General features: G+C 43.9%; 1 protein-coding gene across 4 annotated transcripts in view; it reads right to left on the bottom strand.

The window, feature by feature from the left end:
- Positions 1 to 17,839, bottom strand: part of KIAA0586 — a 73,438-nt gene that overhangs the window by 22,886 nt on the left and 32,713 nt on the right. For all 4 annotated transcript variants that reach the window (XM_081858400.1, XM_081858403.1, XM_081858402.1 and 1 more), the window contains exons 22-30: positions 15,088 to 15,272; positions 14,514 to 14,632; positions 12,518 to 12,708; positions 10,722 to 10,878; positions 9,041 to 9,272; positions 6,723 to 6,964; positions 4,013 to 4,089; positions 2,039 to 2,173; positions 1,708 to 1,879 (exon numbers count right to left, since the gene is read on the bottom strand). In XM_081858400.1, the coding sequence (XP_081714526.1) occupies positions 1,708 to 1,879; positions 2,039 to 2,173; positions 4,013 to 4,089; positions 6,723 to 6,964; positions 9,041 to 9,272; positions 10,722 to 10,878; positions 12,518 to 12,708; positions 14,514 to 14,632; positions 15,088 to 15,272 (1,510 nt within the window). The remainder of the gene's footprint in view (positions 1 to 1,707; positions 1,880 to 2,038; positions 2,174 to 4,012; positions 4,090 to 6,722; positions 6,965 to 9,040; positions 9,273 to 10,721; positions 10,879 to 12,517; positions 12,709 to 14,513; positions 14,633 to 15,087; positions 15,273 to 17,839) is intronic.

Below are 17,839 nucleotides of genomic sequence, written 5' to 3'. Positions count from 1 at the left end.
CAGTTGCCACATGTTTATTCCCCCCCACACACAATATCCAAACCAAACCCCCACTTTTAAGCAGAAAGATTAGCATAATATGTATTTCTTCAATACATACACAAGGTCAGACTCTGGAAATATGTAATATTTTATAAGAAGGTGATGTAATGGGCTATTTGATTGTTAAACTTCTAAATTATAACACATGAACAAGACTGAAATAAAAAACAGCACTTAACCATAACTGTTGATGGATTGATGCATAGTCTCATGCTGCACTTTATACATATAATTTTTTAAAAAGGAATTAGCCTCAAAAGTGGCAGCCATTCAAAAAATAATTACCAAGAATTTTAGTTTTTCCTGGAAAAGACTCTTGTCTATTGAATGCGCCATTCTAACTGAGCTGTGTTTTTTTCCGCTTTTGCAAAATAAAAACGCTACTCATGGAGAAGTTAGAGGTTTTCCTACCAGGTTGTTTTCTGGAAGTGGTTAACAAAGAGATCAACATAGGAAGGTGCTTTATATATAGCCAGACAATCAGCTATCCTGGAAAAACGTGAAAAGTGGGGTGCCACAGGGTTCTGTCCTGGGCCCATTGTTGTTCAACGTCTTTATAAATGATATGGACAAAGGAATTAAGGGGATGCTCATCAAATTTGCAGATGACACCAAACTCGGAGGGGTAGTTAATACCACAGAAGAAAGAATTGGGATTCAAAACAGATTGAAGAACTGGGCACAAACTAACAAAATGCATTTCAATAGGGACAAATGTAAGGTTCTGCACTTAGGAAGAATCAGATGCATAAATACAGTGGTACCTCAGGTTAAGTACTTAATTCGTTCCAGAGGTCCGTTCTTAACCTGAAACTGTTCTTAACCTGAAGCACCACTTTAGCTAATGGGGCCTCCTGCTGCTGCTGTGCCGCTGGAGCACGATTTCTGTTCTCATCCTGAAGCAAAGCTCTTAACCTGAAGCACGGAGTCTGTAACCTGAAGCATCTGTAACATGAAGCCTATGTAAGCCAAGGTACCACTGTATAAGATGGGAGACACCAGTACATGCGAAAAGGATCTAGGGGTCTTGGTGGACCACAAGCTGAACATGAGTCAACAGTTTGATGCAGCAGCAAAAAATGCTAGCGCTATTCTAGGCTGCATCAACAGAAGTACAGCGGTACCTCAGGTTAAGTACTTAATTCGTTCCGGAGGTCCGTACTTAACCTGAAACTGTTCTTAACCTGAAGTACCACTTTAGCTAATGGGGCCTCCCGCTGCCGGAGCACGATTTCTGTTCTCATCCTGAAGCAAAGTTCTTAACCTGAAGCACTATTTCTGGGTTAGCGGAGTCTGTAACCTGAAGCGTATGTAACCCGAGGTACCACTGTATAGTGTCCAGATCAAGGGAAGTAATAGCACCACTCTATTCTGCCTTAGTCAGGCCACACTTGGAATACAGTGCCCAGTTTGCGGCACAACAATTTAAGAAAGATGTTGACAAGCTGGAACATGTGCTGAGGAGGGAAACCAAGATGATCCAAGGGTCTGGAAACCAAGCCTTATGAGGAGTGGTTGAAGGAGCTGGGCATATTTAGCTTGGAAAAGAAGGGACTGAGAGGAGATATGCATTACACTGCTAACCAGTAGCGGGGGACATTTTCAAGCAAATTCTGTACTCTATTTAGGAAACCCCCAGAAAAAAATATATTTTAAAACTTGCACCTGCAACCCTGTCATATTGTCCCAGAGATGTTGCGCGCTGAGGTGGCTTTTTAGAAACCCGGCTGCTAGGCTGGTTCATGTAAACGCCACGTCCCATCAAGATGCTTTCTGCAGCTTCCGTGAGCTTCGGCCGCTGCCCCTCGCTCAGTTCCCCAGCACTGTCACTTGTGTTCTGGAGTAAAAGGGAGAGAAACAGAGGGGAGAGAAGGGAGGGGCAATATTCAATCCTTCTTGCAATCATCCAGACTACTATGAGGCAGATTTCCTCCCCACACAGAGTGGAGCATGGGATCACAGGTGTGATCTGTTCTATTTTGAGAAATGAACATACCTCACTCCGACAGATCTCTTCCTGGGAAGCAAGTGGTGCTTGGTTTACTCTTGAGAAAAGGGAGAGGACTGGGTCCTTGTGGTATCCTCTGTGAGGTCTGTGTAACACTTGTCCTTCGCTTGGAGGATCAAAATCCTGAAAGATGAACAATATAAATGCATAAAACACAGTCAAACCTCGGCTCCCAAACACCGAAAACCCGTAAGTAAATGCTGCGGTTTTCGAATGTTTTTGGGAACCCAAACGTCCAATGCGACTTCCACTTGAGTGCAGGAAGCTCTTGCAACCGATTGGAAGCTGCGCCTTGGTTGTCAAACGTTTCGGAAGCCGAATGGGCTTCCGGAATGGATGACGTTTGACAACCAAGGTTTGACTGTAAAAGCATTCGTTACTGAGGTCAGTCACTCTTCTGAGGCCTTGGGAGACTCTTTAAGTGACACAGCAGCTTAGTGCATAGGGGCACCAACACACTCTGTGCTGCTGCAATTATCATCCTCATCATCATTATTAGTGTTCCACATATGGTCCAAGTTGATGTACAAAATATCCTGAAGGAGCGTCTCCACCCCCATTGTTCAGCCCGGACACTGAGGTCCAGCACTGAGGGCCTACTGGCAGTTCCCTAATTTTGAAAAGTGAAGCTACAAGGAACCAGGTAGAGGGCCTTCTCGGTAGTGGTGCCACCCTGTGGAACGCCCTCCCATCAGATGTTAAGGAGATGAGTAACTATATAACATTTAGGAAACATCTGAATGCAGCCCTGTATAGGGAAGCTTGTTAAGGTTTAATGTTTTACTACGTTTTTATATATGCTGGAAGCTGCCCAGATTGGCTGGAGCAACTCAGTAAGATGGGAGGGGAACAAACAAACCATTATTTTTTTCACTGTTTTGTAATAGCTTTTATAAAAGCTTTTACAAAACAGTTATAATAATAATAGTAATAATAATAATAGTAATAGTAATAATAATAATAATAATAATAATAATAATAATAATAATAACAGGTGAGTTTTTTAAAAAATAGTTACTAGCTGTTAGCCAGGATCGTTATGTTCTACCTCCACAGATGAAGGCAGTATTCTTCTAAGCACCAGTTTTGGCAGAGCAGAAACGGGGAGAGTCGTGTTGCACTCATGCATTGTTTGTGGGCTTCCCATAAGCATCTGGTTGGCCAGTGTGAACAGGAATAATAATAATAATAATAATAATAATAATAATAATAATAATAATAATAATAATTATAATTATAATTATAATTATACCCTACCCTTTATACCCTGGCCTTAGCCTGATCCAGCAGCCAGGCTCTTCTTATATGATATGGGTACTAAAGCAATGACCACAAAAAAAGAAGTTCTTCTGTGGTGCCCCCTTGTCTGCAAAACTCCCCGCTCCAAGATGTTGATCGCCTCTATCTTTGTTTCGTGTTTCACCAGCAATTCACCTTTCTAAGCAAGTTTTTGACCCTGTTGATTCATTGTGTTGCTCTTTGTGCCATTGTTTTTAATTGTGGAAGTTTGTGTTTCAATGATCACTGTTTGCTCCTCTATTTCTAATCCACTTTGAGTGGCGGCTGTGTGAATGCAGTGACTCTGCCTCCCCAGCCCCTGTCTTGCTGCTGCTGAAATACTTAGAAGAGAGAATTATGTTTGAACCTGAGTTCATGGTTGGTCTCCCATCAACCCACGAGCAGCAAGCCAGAACAAGACACTGGGAGGAGCAGGGCAGCTGCGTTTTTTATTATTATTATTATTTGATGGGAGTACCAACAAACTCACTCATCTATTCACTCTTAGCTTTGGTTTGGGCTTAGACATATGTGCAAAACTCAGCCACTGCCTCTGACCAAACCGGCCCATTTGTCTATCTGGACCAGTTAGAGGTGGCTACCAGTGCGGCACCCAGTTTTCCACCGCTGCCACCCTAAAGACCCCATAAATTTTGGCAGTGTCTAGTTAAATGATTTCATTACCATCTCATGGGCATCATGAAGAGTGCTGGTCATACTGTCACTTAGATTTGGAAGAGACAGTCCTCCTTCTGCAAAAGCTGGAAGGGAAAACATAACAAACATGCACTTACGCACGGTAGGCGAACACACAAATCCATTCCACTTGCAAAATAACGAAATAGGAGGTTAAAAACAAGGACTGAAACAAGTTTTGGCATAGAGGGTTCTAAGCTTTCAGGTGGTAGTGGGGGAGGTTCTCCCTACCCTTTCCCCCTCCTGCATTTATTTTCAGGCCACTGTGCAGTTCTTCCACCCCACAACTTCTCTGCTTTCCTTCAGGTGAGGTCACACCGTAAATGCAATGACACCTCAGCATTACACAGCCAATCAGATCTGGTGGCATGTAGGGCTGGGCAACATCAGTTTTCAACATCGTGGTGTATCACCAGCCAAACATCGCGGTTTGGCAATATATTGCAATTTTGAAAAAACAAGATGCATTGGTCTCTGCCTGCAAGACACCGGGTGAAACTGCCCCAGCTCTCACCTCGAGAGGTGAGACAGCTTCACGCAGGCTCATGGGCTGGGACAATGCACCTTGTTTGTGCCACTCAGCTGGAGGAAGGGAATGAAAGCTTATATCAAGAACAAACTTAGTTGGTGTCTAAGGTGCTGCTGGACAATTTTATTATATATTCCTCCCAGCTGAGACAGCCCGAGTGCTCTTGCCACTCGCGTACAAGCGGGAAGAGCATCAGGGATCCTTTAACTGCTCACTATGGGGAATGGCAGGGACCTGGGTGGCGCTGTGGGTTAAACCACAGACTCTAGGACTTGCCAATCAGACTGTCGGCGGTTCGAATCCCCGCGACGGGGTGAGCTCCCATTGCTCGGTCCCTGCTCCTGCCAACCTATCAGTTCAAAAGCACGTCAAAGTGCAAGTAGATAAATAGGTACCACTCCGGCGGGAAGGTAAACGGCATTTCCGTGCGCTGCTCTGGTTCACCAGAAGTGGCTTTGTCATGCTGGCCACATGACCCGGAAGCTGTACGCTGGCTCCCTCGGCCAATAAAGCGAGTTGAGCGCCGCAACCCCAGAGTCGGCCACGACTGGACCTAATGGTCAGGGGTCCCTTTACCTTTACCTATGGGGAATGGCAATCACGCTCCCTTCACCTGGGCAGTTTCACGGAGCCCCCACACTGCCACCGGCTCACGGGAGCCAGCGCTGGGCTGGGGGCTCCTTTAACTGCTTGACTGAGGCAAGAGCAGCTGCACACTCCTCAGTCGAGCAGTTTAAAGAGGGAGGAACATGCTGCTATCGGCTTTCTCTCTGTGTGTCGTATGAGGGCAGAGTGGGATGGTGGTTCTACACTAGCAATATATCGCTGAGTGGAACCGCTACCGCTCTTGACTCCCTCCAGCAGACGCTGCTAGGAGAGGGACCCAGGAGCACTGACGGTTTCACCAGCAATATACCACTGAGTGAAGCTAACATCGCGGTCAGCTCCTCATACCGGTCCTGGGCGATAAATTGATATATTGCCCAGGCCTAGTGGCATGAGAGTGTCACTGAAGGCAAACTGTTTTGCTCCAGCTCTGAAATAGTCATTGGAGTGGTATAAGAGAAGAAATAATGCGTCCCCATTGCAAAAAGAAAATGCTTTGTTTTGCCAAGCTGCAAGAGTTTAATTAATTTAAAGCAGGGGAACGTTTAAAAAAGATAGGCTTCCTCTCCCTTGTAGTATCCTTACCTCTCTCGCCCTGACCTAGCCACTGTGATCCATGCGACGGTCACCTCCAGACTGTATTATTGTAACTCGCTCTTCGTGGGGCTGCCTTTGAGACTGACCCAGAAACTCCAGCGGGTGCAGAATGCCGCGGCGAGACTCCTTGCGGGGTCCTCGCTGCAGGATCACATTCATCCGGTGCTATACCAGCTGCACTGGAGGACCTTAAGGTCTGCAAATAATAACACCCTGAAGATCCCAGGCCCCAGGGAGATTAGATTGGCCTCGACCAGAGCCAGGGCCTTTTCGTCCGTGGCCCCGGCCTGGTGGAATGCTCTCTCACAAGAGACTACGGCCCTGCAGGATTTGACATCTTTCCGCAGGGTCTGCAAGACAGAGCTGTTCCACCAGGCCTTTGGCCAGGGCACAGCCTGACTCCCTCTTTCGACAATCTGGCCCAATTGGCTCTGGCCCAATTGGTTGCCATGAATCTGATTTGAATTAATTTTATAATGAAATGATTTTAGAATGTTGTATTATTTTACTGTATTTTACTGTTGATAGCTGCACTGAGCCCGGCTTTGGCTGGGAGGGCGGGATATAAATTAATTAAATAAATAAATAAATAAAAATAATAATAATTGTATGTAGTGACCAAATCCAGAATTCTACCACCTCCACCACCGCTTGATGGGACCTCCAGAAAAAAAAGAGTTGCTGATTATAGGAACAAAGGAAACTGCTGGCTTCCAAATCAGACCAATGATGCGCCTAACTCAGTATTGTTTGAACTCACTGGCAGAGGATGGAACTTGGGACATTTCTGCATGCAAATCAGATTCCCTACCACTGAGCTATGGGCCCTTCCACATGTTCCATAAATCTTGCAAGGTCACCCTCGGAGCTCTCACACTAGTAAGAGGGGATGTGTTCGGTCTTGGAACAATTAGAAAATCAAAATCAAAATACTAAAGAAAGACAAGGAGCTGGAAATAGCCTCACCTTTTGCAGCCAGCAGCTGTCCGTAACTGTACAGAATTTCTCCTTCTGAGATTGGCCTTCCCGTAGTCTCAGTTTCTGTGGCGGTCAGACTGCTCTCCTCTGTGGAAAGGCCAGAACTGGGGGTGTGCACAGAAGGGGATGGAGCCCTGGGCTCCTGCAGGGGCGGTTCGTGGGGCTCAGCTGGCTCAGGAGCTGGCAAGACCAAAGTGTCCGGCTCTTCGTGTCTGGCCACAGACATTATGCTAAAAATGACAACAATAATAATAATAATAATAATAATAATAATAATAATAATAATAATAATAGAGCACCGTCAAAAACTGATGCCACACATTACTAACATTGCTTAAACCTTCACCAGTTTGTCAAAAATGTCTTTTCTGTCTTTAATTTTACTTGTCCACAAAATGGGTTTTTTTTATGATCACACTTGTTTGGGCGACAGTAGAGGGTAATCTGTTAGGATATTGATGTTCCGTTCCACCTAAACAGATGTGTGGAGCTGTTGTATGTCACATGTCTGTTTACATTCCAGCACAGCTTGCTGGGAACTTCTGTTTGTGTATAGCTTTTGCCTTATGCCTCTTGCTCTTAGACATGAAGGAGAGCTGACATGTTTTCTTTGTCTTGATCTATGCTGAATAAACTGCTTGTAAATATGCTTTACATGTGCCTCTGTCCGCCCTTCCGTCGCGAAGAGTTAATTACTCTGCTGATTAGAGCGTGCTCCAGCTTCTGAAGAGTTCTGAAGCTGCGGGTCGCTGTTTGATGCTGTTCCGAGGACCAGAGACTGCCTGGCTACCGGCCGGTGGGCCGGAGCCAGCTAGGGGCCTACAAATTGCCCCCATTTCCTTGGATGCATCTCAACATAATCAACAAAAATGAAAAACGGTTTGCTATAAAATAATGCACAACCCACAGACACTCTGGCTGGATCAGGACAATTCATCTCAGCTCTCTCCCTTCTGCTTCCTTGCCAACCGTACCTGTTCCCTCTAAATAACAACTACTCATCACACCCACTACAGGTAATTGTGCCAAGAGGAAAACTCCTTCCTTGGCAAAAAACCTAGCTAACTAGCCTCACAGTGCATTGCTTTATGGGTGAATCACTGTTAAAATGACCCGGAAACTGCAATTAATCCAGAATGTGGCAGCTAGACTGGTAACTGGGAGTGGCCACCGGGGGGCACATAACACCGTTTCTGAGAGATCTGCATTGGCTCCCAGTACATTTCCGAGCACAATTCAAAGTGTTGGTGCTGACCTTTAAAGCCTTTAAAGCGGCCTTGGTCCTGTATACCTGAAGGAGCGTCTCCACCCACATGGTTCAGCCTGGACACTGAGATCCAGCGCCAAGGGCCTTCTGGCGGTTCCCTCACTGTGAGAAGTGAGGTTACAGGAAACCAGGTTACAGAGGGCCTTCTCGGTAGTGGCGCCCGTCCTGTGGAAGGCCCTGCCTTCAGATGTGAAGGAAATAAGCAGCTATCCTATCTTTAAAAGACACCTGAAGGCAGCCCTGTTTAGGGAAGTTTTTAATGTTTAATGCTGTATTGTGTTTTTAATATTCGATTGGGAGCCGCCAGAGTGGCGGGGGAAACTCCGCCAGATGGGTGGGGTATAAATAAATATATTATTATTATTATTATTATTATTATTATTATTATTATTATTATTATTACATACCAATATTTCACTGAATGTTTCTTGATAGACTCTCTTTTTTACTGATACGTATCATTTTTATATAAGAATTTAATATTAATAATAGTAACATTTGTTCATCAACTTTCCGCAAAAAGGCGACTCAAAATAGGACTTCTAGAGCCATAAAATGCACAAGGCTGACAAACATTTATAAGCAAATACAATGGTAAAAAGGATGGAATCTAAACTGCCCAGGTGTGCACCACAAAAAGGCCTCTGAATGCGAGTTGCTGGGTATCACTAGCAGATCAGGTCCTGTTTGCGAGTTCCCAGCTGGGATATGGCTGGACACTGGACACAGGATGCTGGTCGAGATGGGCCATTGGTCTGATCCAGCAAACTCTTATGTTGTTAATCAACCCAAAGCCAGGGGAAACAAGAGTGTCTGAAAGTTGGCAGTGATGGCTCCAGGAGTGTTAAAATGTTGTAATTATAGATTTTTCTTTTTTAGCAATCTTATTGTGTTTTATGTAAACCACTACAGGATTTTGCATATTAAGTTGAATATAAATATTAGTAATAAATCAGTACTTCTCTTTATTGCTGCAGCTAAGAAGATTGCAAGAGGAAGATTAGAAGGTGATTGTTTTGTCGAGTGTTACACGACTCACAGAGCTGCGGGGCGATAGCTCCCTTCTTCTTCACTCTGCAGGCTGGGCTTCTCTTCTTCCAGAGGAAGCTCTGCATCTCCCCAGGGGTTCGGAGGCGTCTGCCTTTCCACCACTCCTCTGCCTGGGACATGCTCGGATACAGGAGGGCTCGGCGTGGCTACTCTGGGCGGTGAAGCCACAGGGGTGACCACAGGGGTAGCCACTGGGCTGATGGCGGCTCCAGCCTTGGATCCTACAAAAAGAAGAGATAAAGAAACGCCAAGCCAAGCTATGTTGCAGTAGCAAAGGAATGTATGACTCTTCCCTGAAAACATTCCGCTTGCTGCATGGAGCAAATATATACTTGACAGTCCAGACTGGTCAAGAACAAACTATAATAATAATAATTTATCATTTATACCCAGCCCATCTGGCTTGGTTTCCCAGCCACTTTGGGCGGCTTCCAATTGAATATTAAAAACAACACAGCATCAGACATTAAAAACTTCCCTAAACAGGGCCGCCTTCAGTTGTATTTTAAAAGTAAAATAGTTGTTTATTTCCTTGACGTCTGGTGGGAGGGCATTCTACAGGGCAGGCGCTACAACCAAGAAGGCCTTCTGCCTGGTTCCCTGTAACCTCACTTCTCGCAGCAAGGGAACCGCCAGAAGGCCCTCGGTGCTGGACCTCAGTGTCCAGGCTAAACCATGGGGTTGGAGAGGCTCCTTCAGGTATAGAGGACTGAGGCCATTTAGGGCTTTAAAGGTCAGCACCAACACTTTGAATTGTGCTTGGAAACGTACTGGGAGCCAATGAAGATCTTTCAGGACTGGTGTTATATGGTCTCGGCAGCCGCTCCCAGTCACCAGTCTAGCTGCCGCATTCTGGATTAACTGCAGTTTCCGAGTCACCTTTCAAAGGTAGCCCCACGTAGAGCGCATAGCAGTAGTCCAAACTAATTGCTTTCTGTTTCTATTCCCGATTGCTTTGAAGTTCTGAAAGTTCCCAGAGTATAGTTCCAAAGTATGCCAAATCTGATTTCTGTTTTTGATGGAATTACAAACTTGGTGGATCAGGGAAATGGTGTGGACATGATGTATCTCGATTTCAGTAAGGCTTTTGACAATGTCCCCCATGATATTCTCAAGAGCAGGCTGGTAAAATGCGGGCTGAACATTTTCTGACTCCAAGATTCAATGATTCTACAATTCTATTAGAGTGGTACCTCGCAAGACGAAATTAATTCGTTCTGCGAGTTTTTTCGTCTTGCGAATTTTTCGTCTTGCGAAGCACGGATGCACCCTGGTATTAACGGTTTTAAGAAAAAGGAAACAAACTTGCAAGACGTTTCCGTCTTGCGAAGCAAGCCCATAGGGAAATTCGTCTTGCGAAGCAACTCAAAAAACAAAAAACTCTTTCGTCTTACGAGGCATTCGTCTTGCGAGGTACCACTGTATTCTATGATTGATCCCTTCCCCAAACCTAGATACACAGAAGAATTACTAGAATAATTTTGATAGTTCACAGCAGAAGAGGCTTGGGTTGTTGTTTTGGAGGGTGGGGTGATGACAACACAACTCCCAATATGCCAATCAATCAAGAAAGCTCTTTCTGGAAAATTAACATACACCATGCTTGAAAACAAAGCTGATGAGTGTAATTAATTTAGCAACTTTTCTACTCTGATAACCTGTTTTGATACCTGCTGCTGTTAGCTGCCTCAGATCAGTATTTCCATCAATTTCAGTTACAGACAGAGAGGACTCTGGGGTTTTTACTGGAGACGGTTCTTTTGGAGGAGGAGGGGATGGAGGAGGCGTGGCTTCAGGTGTGGCGAGTGGAGTAGACAGTATTGTTTCCTGGAAAAATCACACAAAGGCAATTGAAAGAAAGTAGTAAAGCTGTTAGAAAATATTCCCTCCACCTTATTTTAAATAATCAAATCTGACTGGGAGAGAAAGAGGCAAGAATTCAAAGCTTACAGGATGTAGGATTTCTGCGACAATGAGAGCATAGTTCAAGGGGAAGTGAGATGGAATATTGATTGGACTTAGTCTAGCTTGCAAATGTTTCTGAATCTCAAGAAAACCCACAAGCAATAAAGAAAGGACACGTGCTTATTCTTATGGTTAATAAAAGCTTACCCTTTAGAATCAAAACATAAATGGAGCATAAATGGTATTGGGCTCCATTTACAATTTGCAGCAGCTACATGCAGAATGTGTATGGGTTAGCCTCAAGAAATGCCAAGTATTTTCAGTCTGGGCTGATTTGGGGTGAATGCTATTTATTTTTTTCAGGAGAAGGAGCAGTTTCAGGACAAACTGCAAGAAGTCTGAAATTCTGGGTTTTTAATTTTTTTAAAAAATAATTTTTATTAATTTTACAACATAAACAAAAAACAAACAGACATAACACGACTTCCCCATACCTCCCCTTCACTGCATTCTTGTTTTAAAATTTTTTAGCAATCCTTCATCCATTTTTATATTTAATTCTCTTTAAAATTTTCTTAAGCTTAAATTTTAACAGCTGTAATTCTTTATATCAGATCCCTTGACATCTTAACATTCCTAAATTTTACAACAATTTTTAAGATAGATTTTGAATTTTTTCCAGTCTTCTTCCACTGTCTCTCTCCTCTGGTCACGAATTCTGCCGGTCATCTCTGCCAGTCCCATAAATTCAGTCACCTTGGTCTGCCATTCTTCCAGAGTAGGTAGTTCTTTAGTCTTCCAATACTTTGCCAAAAGAATTCTTGCTGCTGTTGTTGCGTACATAAAAAATGTTCTATCTTTCTTTGGAACCATTTGGCCTACCATGCCCAAGAGAAAAGCCTCCGGTTTCTTTACAAATGTCCACTTAAGGATTTTCTTGAAATTCTGGGTTTTTAAACAACAGTGGACCGAGGGCCCTATATTTAGCAATTTAGTTGTCCACCAGTTGCCTATAGACCCACCTTGCAGCAAGTCCACTTGCCCAGACAACAATTTCTTCTGGTCAAACAAATGGCCAAACTTGTTGCTGAAGTCACTGTCTGACACAGGGAGTGTGCACCTTGGCCCTGGAGCACACACCAGTAATGAAAAGAACGACTCTGGGAATGTGCAGCGTATATTTCTGCCTCGCTTAGTTCCCAGCCAAAAGAAAATTGTAGTGTCCAGGTCAGGAGATGTAACTTCCAGGCTCGTTTCAGTGCTGGCAACAGATTCAGAAGTTGCACACCATCTTTGCCAAATAGGGGCAGGAAGACCAGAAAGCCTCTTATTTCAAACTTTTTGTCATTGTTGCTTACATGCTGCAAGAAGCAAAATGCCAAGGGTGGTATTCAGCTAAGTTTTACTCAAGAGTAGACCCACTGAAATGAACTTGACTTGGGTCCATTAATTTTAATCGGTCCACTCTGAATAAAACTTAGTTGAATACTATCCAATTACTACAAAATAAATAAATTCCCAATTCTTAATCACAAATCCCAAACAAAAAGAAACAAGTCACCTTTTCTGGCAAGGGTGTTGTGGTTTGAGGAACAACAGCAGCAGAGGCTGCCTGCTGGCTTTCGCTGTCACCCAGCATGACGGCAACTGTCTCGGCAAGAGCTTCATTCACAAAATGTCTAATAATGTCCGAATCCACTGGGAGACCGGCATCGACAAACAGCTGAAACCCCCCGGTACCTGCTGCTTCAACTAAAGATAAACCAGAACACAGGCAAGAACCAAATATTAAGGCTTGCATACTATTTTTTTTACAAAGTAATAATCATAAATAAGAAAGAATAAAAATGGGCACCCCACCAGCAAGACCATTCCATTGTAGCTATCCAACCTCCCAAAATTTCAACACATCTTGTGATGGCTTGACCCCTTTCCGTTTTAACAGTACAAATTCTACAAACACCTTCCATAGCTCCTCAGAATCGTTTCTCCTGCATATTCCCCATCTTACCTTAAAGGAACATGTTAATTTATCATTAATAGCTATATCCCACACCTCTTTATACCATTCTTCCATTTTATATTCTGCTTGAAAAATGGATCCAGAGGATCAGGGGGAGGAGTAGACAGAAATCAAGACCCTCTGCATAAATTTTAAGAGGATTTTTCTGTTTGTGCTAGAGCGATATTTGGATCCAAGGTGACATGCTTGTGTGGCAAAAGCAGTCCTTGATTTTCAGATTTCTGGCATGCAGAAAAACTTCCTTTAAAAAGTATGCTACTTCAGCATAAGGCAAAATCATCTATGATATGGATAGAGAGAAGGAAGTTATTCTTCCTCTTCTAGAATATTTGAACGTGGTGGTCACCCACTGAAACTGATTGGAAGTGCGTTCTTTTCTAAAATCAGGAAGTACTTCTTTACACAATGCCTAACTCATTCACAGAGTTCACTACCAAGAGATGTGCTGGTGCCTGATGGCTTAAGTCAGCCTATCCACAACCTGGTGCACTCCAGATACAGTGGTGCCTCACAAAACGAAAAGAATCCGTTCTGCGAGTCTCTTCGTCTAGCGGTTTTTTCGTCTTGCGAAGCAAGCCCTTTAGCGGCTTAGCGCTATTAGCGGCTTAGTGGCTTTTAGCGGCTTAGCGGCTTAGAAAAAGGGGGGGAAAGGGGGAAAAAGTCGGAAAAACTCGCAAGAAAAACTTGCGAAGCAAGCCCATAGGGAAATTCGTCTTGCGAAGCACCTCCAAAATGGAAAACCCTTTCATCTAGTGGGTTTTTCGTCTTGCGAGGCATTCGTCTTGCGGGGCACCGCTGTACTTTGAACTTAAAGGTGGCTTTAGGAGGGGGCTCAGACAAACTCACAAAGAAGAGGTCTCTCTAACAATGGCTCTCACCCATTTTAGCTAAATGGAGACTCCAGGTTCAGGAGCAATATGCTTTAGAATACCAGTTGTTGGGTGATAACGTCAGTGCCAATCTAGCTTCTGACTATCTCAACACCACATGGGAGGACACAGTCCCAAAGATATGCTGGTCTACCTAGCCCAAAGATGGCCTTTGGAGGTCACCAGCAGCATTCTGAATCTGACCAAGAAACTAACTATATGTCAGCCAGTGGAGTTCTCTTAGCACTGGAGCAATATGAACCAACACCATGCTGCTGTGTTCTTGAAGGAGAACTCCAAGCACAGAACACACGTTTAGTGGACCCTACAATTCCCGCTGGTATTCTTACATTATTATACATAATAAAAATACTTTGCTGCATTGAGTTTATCTGAGGGGTAGGGTAGGGTAATTACTTGAAACCTAAAAAAGGGCAGGGAGTGTTAAGGTTGAGAACTGTATGGGTTATTTTTTTTGACCTGGCTTGAGAAAGTGTCTTTAAACACCTTTCTCGGTTGAGCTAAACCAAAGCAAGGCTCTAATCTCAAATCAGGCTATTAAGAACATTCGTTTTCCTTGGATCATTTCACTTTCTGTAAATTCTTCCCTTCATCGGGGGTTGGGGAAGCGACAAAGAGAGAAAAATATTGCAGCTTTTGCTTACCGATGTCTGAGGATATATCTTGGTTGTCCTCGCTCTCTGATGAGCTTATGTTGGGCACTGCTTCTTTCTGGGGTGGAAACATCCCACTGATGATTCGTGCCATTACTTCCTGCTCCACCCTGGTGGAATAATGATTTCTATATTTAATTCACCTGCATTTATGCTGTTTATGCCAAATACAGAAGAGCAGAGTTAGAAGCCTTGGCCTCCAGGCTCCCAGCATCCAAATGAGGCAGCCACCTCCCTTTGCCTAATGGTAGGGCTGGCCCTGCTGCAGCCGATGTGAGTTGCAGGTCAACAACATCTGAATGGATTGTGGCAGACACCAGCTTAATCCCTTACGTTGTGTGGCTAACAAAAACCAAGGCCAAGTACGTGTTAACGGGGTTTACCCATTCCTCCCTCCCTCCATCACGGCCTTCACAGCCCAAATGCAAGACCGTGAATTTCTAAGAGCAAGGATCTGTTTTGCACAGGTTACTCTGTAAAATGCCACATACATGGATGGTCCTAGAGAGCTAATGACATTTCATCAGCGCATCGCCATTGTACAGCGCCTGCTCTGGGAACTCACCAGCCAACCAACTTGTTTTCCAGGGTCTCCCGTTTTTCTATGATCTCATCCAGAATGTCTGCTGTGGGCTGAGGAACAGCAGGCGGAAAAGGAGGACCACTGTATTTTGGAGAAGAGGTTTCTCCTTGTCTGTCGAAATGTAGGACCGGCTCGGAGAATTCCGGAACATCATCGTCTCCTTCGTCCTAATGACAACAAAGGCTAATTTAACACTGTGCAGCCAAGCAGTATTTCAGTACACCTCCATTAGCAATAAATTTCATTGAGTTCAGGGTCCAGCACGCTTCACATTCAGAAATGTTGGCATCAACGCTGTGCTGCACAAGAAGTTGTGCAAATTTCAAAAAATGGCATACGGACTTATTCTGTGTAGCAAGGCACAACCACAACATTGTAGGCAGCTGAGTGGGTCTGGGGACTCTCTAAGTAGCACTGATGGCAATTTTTTAGAACCGGATCCCCCCCCCCCCGTAAGCTCCATTACATTTCTTAATCCAATTTCCTATTCCCATCAGCCATAAGGTCTTTGCTAATGTCGGTAGCTAAGTGCTTTGCCAATCCCATCAGCTACGTTGACACGGGTCCCTCATGAGCAGGGAAGACCATACTTTGAAAACAGTTATAGCAAAAACAACTTGGAACAGCATGAACCTGATTCAAGAGGGTATTACAAAAGTAGAATATCCATTTACTTATTTATAGTCCAAGATCCATAAAGGTTCTTTAGGCATGGCTAGAAGAATTTTTGACTTCAACCTTTGACCAGAATCGTAGAATCATAGAGTTGGAAGAGACCACAAGGGCCATCGAGTCCAACTCCCTGCCAAGCAGGAAACACCATCAGAGCACTCGTGACATATGGTTGTCAAGCCTCTGCTTAAAGACCTCCAAAGAAGGAGACTCCACCACACTCCTTGGCAGCAAATTCCACTGTCGAACAGCTCTTACTGTCAGGAAGTTCTTCCTAATGTTTAGGTGGAATCTTCTTTCTTGTAGTTTGGATCCATTGAGAAGCCCCTTGAAAGCTAAGATCACCTTTAAAACTCTTTGAAAATACTCATTTCAAAAAAAGGGGTTACCACCTGGCTTTTAATACTCCTGTTCACCAAACCCAACCACCACCACAAGCAAAATCAAGGAACAAAGTCCTCCTGGGCACAGAAAACCAGGCATGTGGTTCTCTGAATCACTGGCAAATATTTCTATCCAAATTTTCTGTTCTAACTATGCTTCATTTACTTTTATTCTTTTTCCCCGTCCTTTATCTTGATGCAGAGCCTGCCCTATCCCTCAAGCTCACAACAGGTAATGCTTTTATACTACCTCTGCATTCACAAGTCCTGCAAGGTAGGGCTTATTAGCATTCCCATTTTGCAGATGAAAAATTGGGCAACTTGCTCCAGGTCACAAATTACTCCATGTCAGAAGCAGAACTCAAATGCCGGTCTCCCACTAGCTTTGACCAAGTTCTGCCATCTCAAGTGTTGCTTCTAGAGAAAGCATCTGTTCATATGCTGTGTTGGTGCACACTTTACAACTCACCTGAATTTCTGCAACAAATTGTATTATGAACATTAAAATTTATGTTGCATGCGAATGTTAAAGTTCAAAAAAAGTGTGTGTGTGTGTGTGTGTGTGTGTGTGTTCACAGACATGAGTACTGGCAAACATTTTCTCCCCACTGGAACAACGGTATTCATAGTTATCTTTCATTTTGACAGCATATTCCCCCCAGTATCTAATTACTGGACAGCATTTCTCCCCAAAGGTTTTGTTTGTGTTTCTATTTCAATGAAACCGTCACTGAAGAATTGAAAAATATAACACAGAAGGCTACTACCCTTAGTTTATATATTTTTCATAAAGAAAAAGTGAGTATTCTGCCAAACACTTTGTGGGCATTTCTTCTGATGTCTCAAGTATTTATATGCTTCCAGATTAAAGTTAATCCTTCCACATCTTCAGGCTCATCGTTTAGGCAGACCCAAGCCAAACATGTGCTAGAGTTGGAATGTTTATGTGGTCGAACACTAGGCCAAGACTGCCAAGGATGCAGGATGAAAGCAACGCCTGAGAAAATGGGGAAAAGGATCAGGGGCAGGAGAAAAACCCTCTTGCTCACATCTAAAATTGGGGGAAAAAGGATGATCCTGGCATCTTTTATTGCTGCTTCATAAGCACAAGCTGGAAATAAATGACCAGGAGGTTTCACTTTACTTATTAAAAAAGAAAGGAAGCATCTCAAAAGAGAAGCATTCTGGCTTCTGATACAGCTACAGCTTAGGTAAAAGAGTAGGAAATATTACGACTCCTTCCCAATTAAGAAAATAAATGGGGGGAAAAGCAAACTGCAAGAATTCAACACTGCAGTTATACAGTGGTGCCCCGCAAGACGAATGGCTCGCAAGATGGAAAACCCGCTAGACGAAAGGGTTTTCCGTTTTGGAGGCGCTTCGCAAAACAAATTTCCCTATGGGCTTGCTTCGCAAGACGAAAATGTCTTGCGAGTTCCTGCGGGTTTTTCCCCCTCCCCCCCTTTTCTAAGCCGCTAAGCCGCTTATCAGCTGATCCGTTAAGCCGATAAGCCGCTAAAAGCCGCTAATAGCGCTAATCCGCTAATCCAACAATGGGCTTGCTTCGCAAGACGAAAAAACCGCTAGACGAAGAGACTCACGGAACAGATTAATTTCGTCTTGCGAGGCACCACTGTACAAAGCTAATCTCCAATTGTGCATTGCTGAAACTGTTGTCA

Source organism: Podarcis erhardii (assembly GCF_964252035.2).
Source record: "Podarcis erhardii genome assembly, chromosome: 1".
Lineage (NCBI taxonomy): Eukaryota > Metazoa > Chordata > Lepidosauria > Squamata > Lacertidae > Podarcis > Podarcis erhardii.
The sequence above is the reverse complement of the archived record's forward strand: the minus strand, read 5'-3'. Positions and strand labels throughout refer to the sequence as shown.